The 14,307-nt window shown below is 41.5% G+C and overlaps 1 protein-coding gene across 5 annotated transcripts in view; it reads left to right on the forward strand.

The window, feature by feature from the left end:
- Positions 1–14,307, forward strand: part of prox1a (prospero homeobox 1a) — a 39,440-nt gene that overhangs the window by 15,781 nt on the left and 9,352 nt on the right. For 3 of the 5 annotated variants that reach the window (XM_031291819.2, XM_031291817.2, XM_031291818.2), the window contains 2 exons: positions 4,015–4,062; positions 6,216–6,410. In XM_031291819.2, coding sequence (XP_031147679.1) covers positions 4,015–4,062; positions 6,216–6,410 — 243 coding nt within the window. The remainder of the gene's footprint in view (positions 1–4,014; positions 4,063–6,215; positions 6,411–14,307) is intronic. The other 2 variants (XM_031291822.2, XM_031291823.2) reach the window with 2 other exon arrangements.

Consider the following 14,307-nt stretch of genomic DNA (forward strand, 5'->3'; position numbering starts at 1 on the left):
GGAGTATAACTTTAAAGGATGAGATTTATAAAAAAATTCTATATTATTTTCCTTATAGTCTCTAAAACAAATCTCATAAAAAATACAAAACCAACAATGTACAACATGGGTCACAAATGTGCAGTTTATGCAAAGGCTAACTAATCTCCTAAAACAGTTGGACACGGACGTTTTTTTAGCAAACGTTACACAAAGAAAAGTGCATTTTTGGGGGGACTATTTTCATAGGACAGTGTATGTGGGATTGACTCAAACTAATTTATACTACTATAAACTACAGTGTCTGTTTGTGTGTGTGTGTGTGTGTGTGTGTGTGTGTGTGTGTTCATCACGATAAAGGAACATGTCACCCAATAAGACAAATACTGTATACACAGTACAGTCTTAAATTATGGTTTCTTATTATTCACATTCTATGCAAATAATGGTTTATATTCAAATTTAGTTTTAATTTAGTCGTAATCCAAGTTAATCCATCATATTTATCTGTGGGAGGAACTGTGCGGACATTATTTCGCTTAATGAAAAAATGAATCATGGATAATCCTATTTGTGATAAGCGAGGCTGTTCTTTTCAAGCTTTGGTAGTGCGTGTGTGTGTGTGCGTGTGTGTGTGTGTGTGTGTGTGTGTGTGTGTGTGTGTGTGTGTGTGTGTGTGTGTGCGTGGAGGACTGAGTGCCAGAGTGCACCCTGTTGCTGTCTGTCTTTGTATGTGTGTCCTGTTTCATTGCCCCATTGCATTCATTACCTTCATCATTACCATATTTTCAAAATCCGGGTCAATGTCTCTTTCTCTTTTTCTTTCTCACCCTCTCTCTTACTCCTCCCCCCCCCCCCCCCCCCCTCCCCCCTTCTTCCTGGGGAACAATAAGTAGCATGTGTTAGGAGGATCAGGCAGATTCACTGTAAGGGAATTAGGGCCCTGAATGGCTTCCCCTAATTGGACTTGAATGGACTTTGTCTATGGGAAACTGGTTCTTAAAGATGAGCCTCTTACACAGAATGGCCGCCTCGCCCGGTGTGGGAAGTGGGTTGAGCTGACAACTGTTTTAGGCACAGATGAGCAAGCACGCACACACACACACACACACACACACACACACACACACACACACACACACACACACACACACACAGGATCTTAATTGCATAGTGAAAGCTCTTGCCTTCTGACCAGACAATCATATATGGTAGCATGAGACGCTTAGGTCTCTATCGTCTCGTCTTGAGAGAGTCAGTGAGAGTAATTAAGACCTCATTAAGACTGGAAGAGTTAGGATTAATTAGACGCTCGCTCGCTGGCTCAGGGAGCTCCTTCCGACTCACACACTCTCACTCGCAAGTTCCCTGCCAGCTTTTTACATACACTCAATCTAACACGCACACACGCACACACACACACACACACACACACACACACACACACACACACACACACATACTGAACGCGATGCTGTGACACATTTCTCAGCAAGTGCCCTGAAGACTCTTGCCTTGAGAGGCTGAAATGACATCTCGATGCCGCCGTCTCAGCAGGAATCAATTAGCGTCCAACCCGCCTCTTACCCGTCTTGTCAATTAGAGCTACACAGCCAATTTGGCAACATCAGGACATGAACTGTAACAGGTACTGATCCAGTTATAACTGAATTTCAGTAATTGCCATGCATAAGTGTTCCTCCTGTAGACGACGAAGCATTTAAAGATGTCCCAAATTTTACAATGTCTTTTATAAATCGTGAAGACCGTGAAGGCAACATATGAACTCATGTGACGGCTGAGATATGTAGCTTCATTTCTAATTATTTAGGCACTTTATGCCTTCACATTTTAACTGCTCAGTATTTTTTTTTTAAATAGAGATTGCAACAGAGCAGCTAATGTTTTGTGAGCAAGAGGGTCGAAGGTACCTAAGGCCTTGCAATAATGTAGTGCGCTTTTCTTTCTTTCTGGGAAAATAATCTGGCAGAGTCTGTTAAATGACAAATAATGGAGCTTTGCAAAAATAAATATAAAATGTAAAATCATGGCCATTTATAACTGTACTAACGCTTATAGTTAGTGATTTTCTATTTGCTACATACAAAAATGAAGCAAGACTTCTTCTGGCAACAATACACAAAACCAAAAACTACTCAACTACTATGATTTAGGGAGAGATTGCCTCATAAACGTCACACATATACAATGACCCTGCAGTGTATACTGTCTAGTAAAGCAGAAATGCTTCAAAACATAATTTGAAAAAGTTCCTACAACAGCTATTCTTCCAGGAGCCACAGGAAACCTTCAGTGTTACAACTTGTATATTTATGTTGATTGTGCACATTCACACTGTCCTCTATAAAATTTGCCGAGCTACGACGAATCTGGTTGAAGTGGGCTGATTCTTAAAGGATGTGTGCGTTTGCCCTTCCAACATGGCCTGGGGGGGCTGACAAACCCCACCCCATCAAGGGAAGGAGAGGGGGGGTGAGGCACCCTGACACTTCTGACACACTCTCTCTTTCCCCCTTTTCGTTGTAAACAGAAAATGGCATTCCTCGAGCTCAGCATTTCGCGTACCCTCATTCACTTGTCTTTTGTCTCTCGCCTCGCTTGTTTTTTTTTGGGTTTGTGCCGATTGTGATGAGCTGGATGGGACAGTGGGTGGGTGGGTGTTAGACCAGGTGGTGGGATGGCTTGGTGTGTGCATGTGTGTTTGGGTCTGCATTCATTCCTGAAATCGAATCGATCACGTTAAGATACACACACTTGACAATTACAGATTTTAGGCACTCAAAAAGGTGATATTTTGCAGCTTTTACAGTGTGCGACAGCTGTGGTCTGTTCTACAATTTGCATGGGGGTAAAGAGGGAATTTGTCATGAACTATAGATGGAAAAAGGAGTTCTATGCAGTTGCCGTTATACTCTAAAGAGGAAATTTAGTTTTGTCATCATCAGCAGTTGAGATTTTATACCTCATTTTGCAAGTCCAATTTTATTAGTTTTAAGATTGCAATCAGATACACCATAAAGTATAACTTTGACACACAGACTGAAAAGACATCAGAGATAGTTTGTACAGTATTGATGACTGCTGTAGTTTATCTGCCCAGACTACAGTGAGGCAAAGTCAGCCTTGCAGCCAGTTTGTCTCTGTGGCCCACTGTGGTACTGCAAAAAAAAAGCTTTTTTCCACATATACCGCCATTAAAAATTTAAATAAAAAAACATATGTAAAACTGTTGACAGGGCATGTGAATTCTTAAACCACAAAAATTTAATAAAAGCTATTTTAATATCCTGACATCATCTTAATAAAATCGCGGCTGCAAACTAATGAAGTGGTTAGTAGTTTGGTTTCTAAAATGTCAGAAAGTAGTGAAAAATGATGACATCTTCAAATGTCCCTTTTTTGTCTGAAAAGCAGTCCAAAACCCCAAAGATGTGTTTTACTAACACGGAAGACAAAGAAAACCAGCAAATATTTACATTTGAAAGGCTGGAGTCAGTAAATATATTTATTTTTTACTCCTTTTGCTTGATTTTAGTGGTTGTGTTGTGCACTTCAATTTGTACAGTACTTTGGTCAACTTTGGTTGTTTTAAATGTGCTATATAAATTAACTTGACTTGACTTGACTATATATTTAATAAAACAAGCGTGGATTCGCAAAAGCGGCGACCAACTATGTGCATGTGTCTACGCGTTTATTCATTCACGCACACAAATAACCTCACAAAACACTAAACTACCTCAATGGCAAAAACTGTAGCTGTCAAAAGGGTGGGGACATTTTTGTCGACTGGCCGACCGACTGACCAACCAACCAACTGACAGAGCGACCTATAGAGCTGCTGATGGCAGCTAAAAATGACCTCAACAAATCTGTCAATTCATAACCCTTTCAGGGTCAGGGAAGGAGGCGTATGCTGCATCTTGCAGTTCTCATAATACATCAATGGACTAGATACCTAGGTGTTAGATATACAACCTTAACATGTGAAACATTATTTTTTGCTTTGCTTAGCAGTGGGGAATCTGGGGGCAAAGAAGACAGAAAAGGCCACTGCAAGATGTTGGTTTGATATTCTTTTTATATATGTGTGTGTGTGTGTGTGCGTGTGTGTGTGTGTGTGTGTGTGTGTGTGTGTGTGTATATTATATATTATATTTCTATACCTCTTTGTTTATAATCTTTCCTACTAGACTTAGCTTGTTTAATATAGGTAACTTTTAACAATGTATAGAATTATTTCTATAAAATTGTAGCCGTGGGTGCACTGCACTTCTTTGGTAAAGCATATTTGAAAATCTATACACCCATATGTATGTGACTGATGTGTGTCATTTGTTTTTCATTTGTAACAGGGCAAATGTTAGAATTAGTATAGTATTTAGTAAAAGTATGTTGAGGGTATATGGGGGAGATTCTGTATTTGTGTGCTCTTCTGTTTGCGTGATTTTAGATTGGACCCCGATGGCATTGTCTTGTGTTTTTGTTAATTGCTGAGTTAGCACGTTCATTTCGTGCAACTCTTTTGTGGGTCAAAATATCCCCACACACACACACACACACACACACACACACTTTCCCCTCCTGTCACTATGCTTTGTAAAACACACACACACACACACAACCACACACACCAAGCCTCCCAATTATGCTCCATTATGTCACCCCCTCTGACCGCTCCTGAAAAAAGATCTTTCCCTCACCGTCAATCCTCTGCTCGTCTCTCTCTCTCTCTCTCTCTCTAACTGCATTCCTTCTTCCGTGCAACCGCCATTCATCTTTCTCTTACTCGTTCCGCTGTCTCTCTCTCTCTCTCGCTCATCCCTTGTTCCTGTAAGACAATGTCTTGTAACAATACCAAGCTTAATCTCCGTATCAAAGCCGTTTTTCCCCTTCACCGAACACACACACACACACACACACACACACACACACACACACACATGCGCTTTCACTGGGCAGTTTTCTCTCTCTCCATCTTTTGTTTTTTTCTTGAGGAAGAGATGAAAATGCAAATGGGGAAGATGTTTTTTTTTGCTGCTTGGTATTGAGAATAATGTTTTCTTAATTCATTTTAATCTATTTAGTTAAGTACATTCACACACATGCGCATACATCCAACAACGGTAAGATTATATCAAACACTGCTCCTTCTGTTGCATCTGTCATTCCCTCCTTCATTCCTTCTCTATATCTCATCAATACAGCACTCACGAGATCACATTCAAGAAATGTAGCTCTTAAAAAAAAAAAAAAAAACCTCAACCATAACATTTTATTAGTGTAGTACTGTATGTGTCTTACAATTCTAATCTGTCAACAGCTCTTTGTCCAGAGCAAATTAAGTAAAATGTTCTTGCATTAAGTGCTGTTATTTTTGTACCAGTGGTGTGATCCAGCAACTTTCACATCACTCATTGCTGGAATATATTTAAACAAGTACAAGTGGAGCTCAAATATTCCATTATTCAGAAATATTAAACATTACTTTTAAATGAAGAAAAAAAACAAGCTCTGTAAGCTAAAACAACTGTTTAAATCTTCTATTTTGGCAGACATTCTTGCAGACATTTTTGCAGTGTACTGTTAAGGCCTGCAGGGCAGGAGCAGTGTTTGATGAGAGTTGTTTAATGTTGGTTTGGCTCAGACCAAAAGCCCATGATGGCATAACAACAAGATAATATTTGGGTCATTCTTGTTTGACTAGAAGGTATCCAGGGGACGATTTCTTTCTCTTTTTTTCTTCCAACGAGGACCCTCAAGGTGCAGGCAGTGTTTCAGCAACTAATGAGATGGAGACATTGAAATATTTTGGAGTTTTTAACTGTGTGGGTATTATTAAAGAAACATAAATGTAGTATAACCATGTAAGAAGAGCAAAATCTGCATGAAATATACACTCTGTATGTAAATTCATACGCAGATGTTGTGCCATAATCCAAGGGAAGGCCCGGGTCAAGTCAAATTTCATAATCACCATGCAAATAAGAGCCAAAGCAAACATCAGGCTGTGCTATTATAAATCTACAGCACAATCAAAGATTAAGCACTAAATCTACTCCATCCCACCATGATACATTTGTTTCAATACTTCCAGAACAGCTACAGTTGTGTACGCATGATAATTTAACCGTTAAATAAATTCTGGGATATAAAATTGAATTTCTTATCAAACATCATTTATTTGAATCTCATTCTCTTTGCTTCCGCTACAGTTCAATCGCTGCATCACCTCCCAGCTGATCAAGTGGTTCAGCAACTTCAGGGAGTTCTACTACATCCAGATGGAAAAGTTCGCCCGGCAGTCCATCAACGAGGGTGTGACCGCCTCAGAGGAGCTGGTGGTGGGCCGCGACGCCGAGCTCTTCAGGGCGCTCAACATGCACTACAACAAGGCCAACGACTTTGAGGTAAGCTGAGCCGGAGGGGGACTTTCGGTACATGTAAGCAATGGGAGGCTTGTGAGTTTGGTGAATATAAATTTGGAGTTTGGAGTAGAGATGGCCCAATACCATTTTTTGCTTCCCGATACCAATTCTGATACCTGAACTTGCGTATCGGCCGATACCGAGTACTGATCCGATACCAGTGTGTCATATATTTTATTATGTTTTAACAACTGTATACTACTATCCCTGTATGGATGTGATATGATTTCTATCTTTGTTGTCAGTCTGGCTCAGGTTAAACTCTTTGTGAAACATGAATGCCCCAGAACTTTCTTTTATTATGCAGTTTGACAGTCAGTTATAATGGAAAAAGAACATAAATAAACTACTTTAACGAAGATTTTCTTTAGGGTTTTATTACGTGGTATCGGCTCGGTGCATAAACTCCAGTACTTCCCGATACCGATACCAGCGTTTTAGGCAGTATCGGAACATCTCTAGTTTGGAGGGAAGCAACATAGAGCTCTCCAACTCAACAATGTAAAATATAACAATGGCAAGTGTGTGCGCCATTGCAGATAATCTTTTCATTGTAAAGTGTTCTATTATTGCATACCCTCTCAAAGTTGCTTTTTATTTTTTTTGAGTGATGCAGTCGTAGTGTCAAAATCTAACTCCAGTGTTTAAATTTTAACTGAAGGGGGTATATGCTTGCATAGTCTGGATCAACGGAAGTACATTTCCAGGATAGTTGCCTGGGCTTATGTTAGCTTATGTTACTGTATTATGTGAACAGTTGACTTCATTTGATATTTTATATGGCGTTTTCTTTTGCGGGGTGCAAATCTTCCACCAAAACAAGTTCCTTCCCGAGATTATTTTGCAGAGCCATCGTCGCTGCGTCCGGAGCTTAGCGCCACTCGAGACGATTTTTTGATTGGTTTAAAAAGAAATGCAAACTACTCAGAATGTTGTTTTTTTTTCATCCTACCCTAGAATGTATGTGTGGTGCCAGACCTTTCTTCACAGCGCTGTGGAGCAACGTCTGGCAATGCGAGACTAATGCTTAAATAACCCTAAACTCTTTCAAAACTAGTAATGTAAAAAAAAAAAAATGAAGACTCCCATCATTAACAAACTGTTCCTAGTTCACTTTTCAAACTCATTTAAAACTGGATTCAGCACAACTCTCTCAAACACTCACACAAACGTCCTCTACCAAGTCAGCTGTTCAGAGCGCAACAGTCACCTCACGATTCTGCTGAGGTGTGGATGTTGCAGTATGTGTGTGTGTGTGTGTGTGTGTGTGTGTGTGTGTGTACGTTTGTGTGTGTTCGATGAGGCGAAAGAGGACGTCGCTCGAGGCGCGGGTGTCCTTGTCAAAGCGATTTTCAGAAGTCACATTCCCCCCCTCACTTTTTCTCTCCCAGTATTGGTCTAAGGGGACCTGAGGGCCCTTAAACTATTCAACGTAACATCAGCAGCATTTAGATATCCATTAGCACACACATCTCACTGCTGACACACACACACTTCTTTTTTGCTTAAGGAGAGAAACGTTAAAGCTTAGTGGGAGCTTAAATGCATAAAGAGAGAAAAAAATGATGTTTGAGGAATGAACAGCAAATACTTTGCATGCTTTGCATAACAAGAGTCAGGTAGCTTTTCACAGGTGTGTATGTAAAGAGCCTGTACAGGAAACAGACACGCACATGCAAATCATCTGTGTGTTTATTTTTGGCCTTTAGTGGGGTTACTTTTAGGGAGTATAGGGTTCATATTGGGGTCAGGAGTTTGAGAACCATAACAACCACATACCCATATACTTTAAATTAGTGTCGACAAATCTTAAAAGCATACCATAGGTTTTTTAAAGTGATTTCCCACCCCTCTATTAGTGTCAGGTCATTTCAGTGCAGTATGAAAATCAACTTAAAGACACTTGAAACCAGAAACTGTGACAGGCAAACCATTACATGAACATTTAGCTGCCTGTATTTTTGTGATACGTAGTTAGAATAGTTTCAGGTCTACCTTCAGGTAGTGGTCTTCAAGGGTCCAAACTTTTGCTCCAAATGAAAAACCTCAGCATTTTCTAAAAGAAAGACACTCCAATCCAAAAAAGGACTCGGTCTGAGAATAATTCGACCTAAATCCAAACGTGGGTGACCTGAACAGATCCAAATAGAGAGGAAATACCAACACCAGCAACACAAAAACACATGTTTCTCCTGCAATGGGGTATATGCTTTTTTATACAGTCTATGGGTATAAGACACATTAACCCACAGACTCGAGGCTCACAGCAACAACATGGGACCCAACCAGGACCCAATTCTTAACTCAAGTCTGGTTGTTACAGTACTTACTGAGACCAGACTCATGAAGGCCTCTACCTTCAAGTCTTTGCACGTCCTGAGATGAATGGAAACTAAATCAATAATAATAGACTTGAAGTTAAAGGGCTAATTCGCTGTCTTCTAACGTATAATTGTAATCAGTAGAGATGCTGATAAGGACTTCAGTAAAACAACATGTGTGTCCATTGTGCAATAAAGTGTGTTTGCAAAGGTAGGTATACATTTTCTTCCCGTACTTTGTCCCCTTCCCTGTCTGCTTCCTTCTCCTCCTTCACCTCCCTCCTTCCATCCCTCTATCCTTTCGTCCGCCCGCCCTAAGGGGAACATTACCGGCTAGGGACTCTCTCTCTCTCTCTCTCTCTCTCTCTCTCTCTCTCTCTCTCTCTCTCTTGCGCTCTCTCTCTCTCTCTCTCTCTCTCTCTCTCTCTCTCTCTCTCTCTCTCTCTCCGTCAAACTCAGAGGCGTGAAACTGGAACCACAGCCGATTCAGCAAGTCTCCCGACACACACACACACACACACACACACACACACACACACACAGAAGTCTTCTCATTTTGCCAAATTTAGCATCATCAGAGTTCCACCTTGGTTTGTCCCCCATCACACCCACCTCCTCTTATCCCCTCCTTCCTCTTCTTTTTGCTCTTTCCTTGCTCCCTTCTCCTTCCTCCCACCCTTCCTGCTAAGTCTGTCCTCTGTCAATATGCTCTCTTCGTCACCTCCTCTCCTTATCCTCTTCTCCTCCTATCCCTCTTTCATTTAGCTTTGTCCCCTCCTCCCTCTCTGTCCCCTGCTGCTTTCCCCTTCTCTCATTTTGTCCTTTCCTCTTTCAGTCCGCCACTCTTCTTTCCCTTTCTCCTTCATCCCATTCTTAACTCCTCCTGACTCGCATCTCTTGCTTCTCTTTTCCTCTCCCCTCCGTCTCGAAATGCTTTCATTTGTCTCTTGATCTACTGTCATCCTCTTCTCATCTTTATGCCCCCAACAGCTTTTATTCCTCCTACAAAAATCAGCTATTTGTCAAATTACCTGCCAAAAGAAGGCCTTGAAAGGTTAAATAATTTGCATTTATTATGTTTTTCTTGTTAAAAAATAACTTAATCTTTGTCAACACTGTCTACATGGTGGAATAAGAACATGTTCTTTGGTTAGATGGGTTGAAAAAAGGCTTGTGTCATTAGTTAATGTACATGGCCAGCATTTTAAATAGTCATTGTAGATTATTACTGTGGAAAGGTGAGTGCAATTTGTCGGGAGATTGTGTGTGTGTGTGTGTGTGTGTGTGTGTGTGTGTGTGTGTGTGTGTGTGTGTGTGTGTGTGTGTTGTCTTTCAAAGTTGGCGTAAACAGGCCCCAGTAATTATAGCAGCTTCATTAATTACCTCCTCCTCCCCTCTCCAGCCACATTCTTTCAACTCTTCTTTCTTGTTTACCCCTCTCTCTCTCTCCATCCTTAGTGTCTCCTCTCTCCTTCTTCCCATCCCCTCTTCCCCCACCCCCCGTCACTGCAACAATGTTGTCCTAATTGCAGCTCTGCCCACAAACTAATGAGGAAGGCAAAGAAAGGAAGGAGGCTGGAGAATGGGAAAGGAAATGGGGAATAGTCTCATCTTCAAAAAAAAGAAGAGGGAAAACAAAAAGAGACAGAGAGAGATTTTCTTTGCCAGGACACTCAGGGAAAGGTGTCAGCTTCTACCTTCTGCCAAGAGGAAGAGAAACGTTTCCTCTTTTTCTTTTTTATATTGAGAACAGATTGCAGCATTGGGCATGGCACTCTTAACTTGTGAGTGTGTGTGTGTGTGTGTGTGTGTGTGTGTGTGTGTGTGTGTGTGTGTGTGTGTGTGTGTGTTTGTTAAGGTTTTGGTGTGATATTTACGTACACCTACAGTACACTGGTGACTTAGACATGCCAGAGCACATGCACACTCTGCCGATCCCCCACACACTCTTGAAACACACAACCTAAAGGTGAATATGAAGTGGAAGGATAGAGGCAGAGAGCATAGAAAGGGATGCAGTTGTCATATGTTGGTGTGTGTGTGTGTGTGTGCGTGTGTGTGTGTGTGTGTGTGTGTGTGTGTGTGCGTGTGTGTGTGTGTGTGTGTGTGTGTGTGTGTGTGTGTGTGTGTGTGTGTGTGTGTGTGTCGGCTGAAGAGGGACAATGAGACGTTTTTAGGAAGCCTTCTAGAGGACGTTCTCAGCTTTCCAGTTCAAGGATCCTCGCTGCCTCTGTCAGCACCAAACGATGCCACAGCTGCGCCTCTAACATTTACACACATATGCTCACACACACATACTTCTCGCACAGATACTGATTTGTGCTCATCTGAAAGAGCAGAGCAGAGATACCCTGCCTTGAAAGGTGGGTGTGGCTGCTACCAAAATTTGCCCTTTGACTTTGAACGACAGACAGACACACACAACACACACACACACACACACCTGGAGGCCACAGAGTGGTCACACACTCACATTTCAAGGCTATCTGGTTTCATAAGCTGCACACTTTATCAAAGGCTAAACTTCTCATGGCTTTCTCCGCCGTTTCAGATTCTTTGTCATCCTTTTCTCTCCTTATTCATCTATTCTCTCATCTTATCCGCTTCCTCTTCATACGAGTCCATTGATAAAACGGGCCAGGCTAGACTCTCAGTAATCGATTCTCAAAGTGGGCTTTCTGTCAAATTCTTGCTTTGCATAGAAAAAGCTCTGCAGCTTCAAATAAATGCCTTGGTGCTGAAATGGCTGTTTTTCATCATTTGGGTAATCAGTCATCACACACCAAAATATTAAATATTCATAATATTCTGTCTCAACCATTAGCCTTAAGTTTATTTATTTTTTTTTCTCCTGGTGTCTCATTTGTCTTTCTGTTGTCCTCACCTTTTTATGTCTTCTATTTGTAACCTACCCAGAAGGCACACAAACACACACACACACACACACACACACACACACACACACACACACACACACAGACACACACACACACACACACATTTCAAACACTACACCTGTCTCCCTCATTCGGAGCGTAGAGCTTTGGGCAATTACTACATCTTACAGGGTTCATGCAATGTTGTATTTTGAAGTCTTTTACTACTAGAGACACCAGCTTTTAGTGTCTTTAATTTGACTATTTATACCAAGTATTTAATGTTCCCCTTAAAATACACCTGAAACTGAATTTTAGACTGCCACGGGACAACAAAACTCTCCAAAATTAAAATACAAATCATTCATGTGTCTCAAGGGAATCCGTTCAGATTAAGGGATTCCCATAAACAACCGGTGTAGAACTAATGACTTCTACTATAATTATGCAGTAAAACTGCTTCATATCAAATCGACCAGACTTAGATGCGACCTGGTCTCCTACAAAATGTGTTTTTGTGCTCCTAATTTGCTTTGCCAAATGCATTTCATGTATTTGTGGGTCAAGGTGGGTGGATGAACCTACAAAGCTTACAGTTTTGACACTGTAGACAGGGATTTGCATCCTGCGACATATTGTTCGCTATAGGCTCCTGAAACACTTGGTTAACATTACTGTAAGAAAACATCCTGGTTTTGCTCACATGTTAAATCTTAAATCTTAAGGTCAGCATCTTTTCAACCAAGACGTCAATCTTTCACTAACCTTAACCAAGCTCTCTCAATTGCCCCAACAGAACCAAAAAAAAGTTATTTGTGCTTTAGTTGCCAGGAGTATGAACATACTTTTTTTTTTTTTAAAACAAGGTTGAATACACACTCTTTGTTGCTGTCACTTAATATCATTAAGCAAGTATAAGCACTGAGTAACAAAGTCTTCCTAACTGTCTCTGTCTCTCGGTTGCTGCTTGACAGAGAGCGGTATGGTACAGACAATGCCACCTGCCAGTTTCTGTCACTATAAATATAGCTATCTGCTTGCAATGTGTATGTGTGTGTGAGAGAGGGAGAGTGTGTGTGTCTTAGTATTCCAGTTGAGAAGAAGAAGGCATCATCTTTGTCACTGAGACTGATTGGAGTCACGAGGAGGTGGTGTGTGTGTGTGTGTGTGTGTGTGTGTGTGTGTGTGTGTGTGTGTGTGTGTGTGTGGGTGCATGCGCGTGCATGTGTGCCTGTGTTTGGTCTTCCTGTATGTGTGTGTGAGAATATGAGTGTGTGTGTGTTGTGCATGCAGTGATTCCCTTCCCCTGCCCCAGCTGTCTCCTTAGCTTTAACAATAGGCCTGGTAACAAAGACGTGGCCTTCAGCCTCTGTCATGTGATACTAGTGGTCTGCAGCCTCTCAGTCAGATGACCCAGGCTATTGTCCTCTATGGGTGACACACACTTGCACACACACACACACACACACACACACACACACACACACAGAACATACGCACCAATTCCAAGGAAGCACAGCACGTGTATGAACGGACACGCGCAAACTGCAGCGTGCTGAGATACGAAGACGCGCACACATAAATGGTTGAACACAAAAAGAACACACACTCATGAGATAGTGAGTACAGACACACACAGACGCAATCTCAGGACGCAGACCCTTCCTCTCAGTCACATGAAGTCTGAACAAAGAGAAACTTTATTGCCATTGTCCTGGTGACAGTGAGATCAGTGACTGATTGACAAAAGAGCAGCAGAGAAAGGAAACATATTGCTGATGTCCTGGAGGAACCCCCAGTCTCCACTTGTACCTTTATTTTCACACTTTACTGTAAATGGCAGCTGGCAAAGGCTTTGTGATAGAGAGAAGGAGATGAGAAGGATTTATTTACCATATATAGCTGATTATTTCTCTAAACTGTGTGAGTTTAGTTTGTTTATCATACAAAAGCAAGTTATTTCCTGCTTTGCTTTGGAATGGCTGCCATTTGCCTGGTGCAAAAATGGGTGACTCTGTCAAAGAGCACCTTACAGCAGGTCTGTGCTGTTTATGTGCAGCAGGAACTGCTCCCCTATACCTGAACAACTAGAGTTAAAACAACGTTGAGCAAGGCACTGAATCCCTAACCAGAGCGGTGTTTAACTCTTTTGGGGCAAGTCAAAGTCAAGTATCAAGTCAAAGCCAACGCAACTGTCAGGTCAACTGTCAAACGCCTGAGTGCGAGTCCAACTCATAAGTCACTTTGCAAGTCTGTCAGGTTTCTGAATGATGACAAAATGATGCAGCATTTAAACATTTTCTTTTCAAAGCTGTGTTATTCTTTTTGGAAAGCTAAGACCAAGTCCTTTCTTTGGCCTTATAATTAAATATTTAAGGTGGTGTCATCATCTTATTTATTTTTTACTTTATTTTGATGTTCCTGGATTTTACCTTGTCAAAACTCAAGACTTGAATGACTGAAGTCAAGTGTCAAGTCCTTATTTTGTTAAGGCTCTGACACGCCAACCCGATTATCAGCCGTCGGACAGTCTGGCGAGGTCGGTGACTCGAGTCTGTTCGGTGTGTTTCGTGCCGTCGTCAGTCGGAGGAGCCGTCGGCATCCATTTCGGCCAATTTGACTTGTTGAATCGGCCAGTGGGCAGTCAGACTCAATGACCAATCTGATTGGTGGAGTGCTAGC

The sequence above is a fragment of the Sander lucioperca genome, chromosome 24 (genome assembly GCF_008315115.2).
Source record: "Sander lucioperca isolate FBNREF2018 chromosome 24, SLUC_FBN_1.2, whole genome shotgun sequence".
NCBI classification, from domain to species: Eukaryota; Metazoa; Chordata; class Actinopteri; order Perciformes; family Percidae; genus Sander; species Sander lucioperca.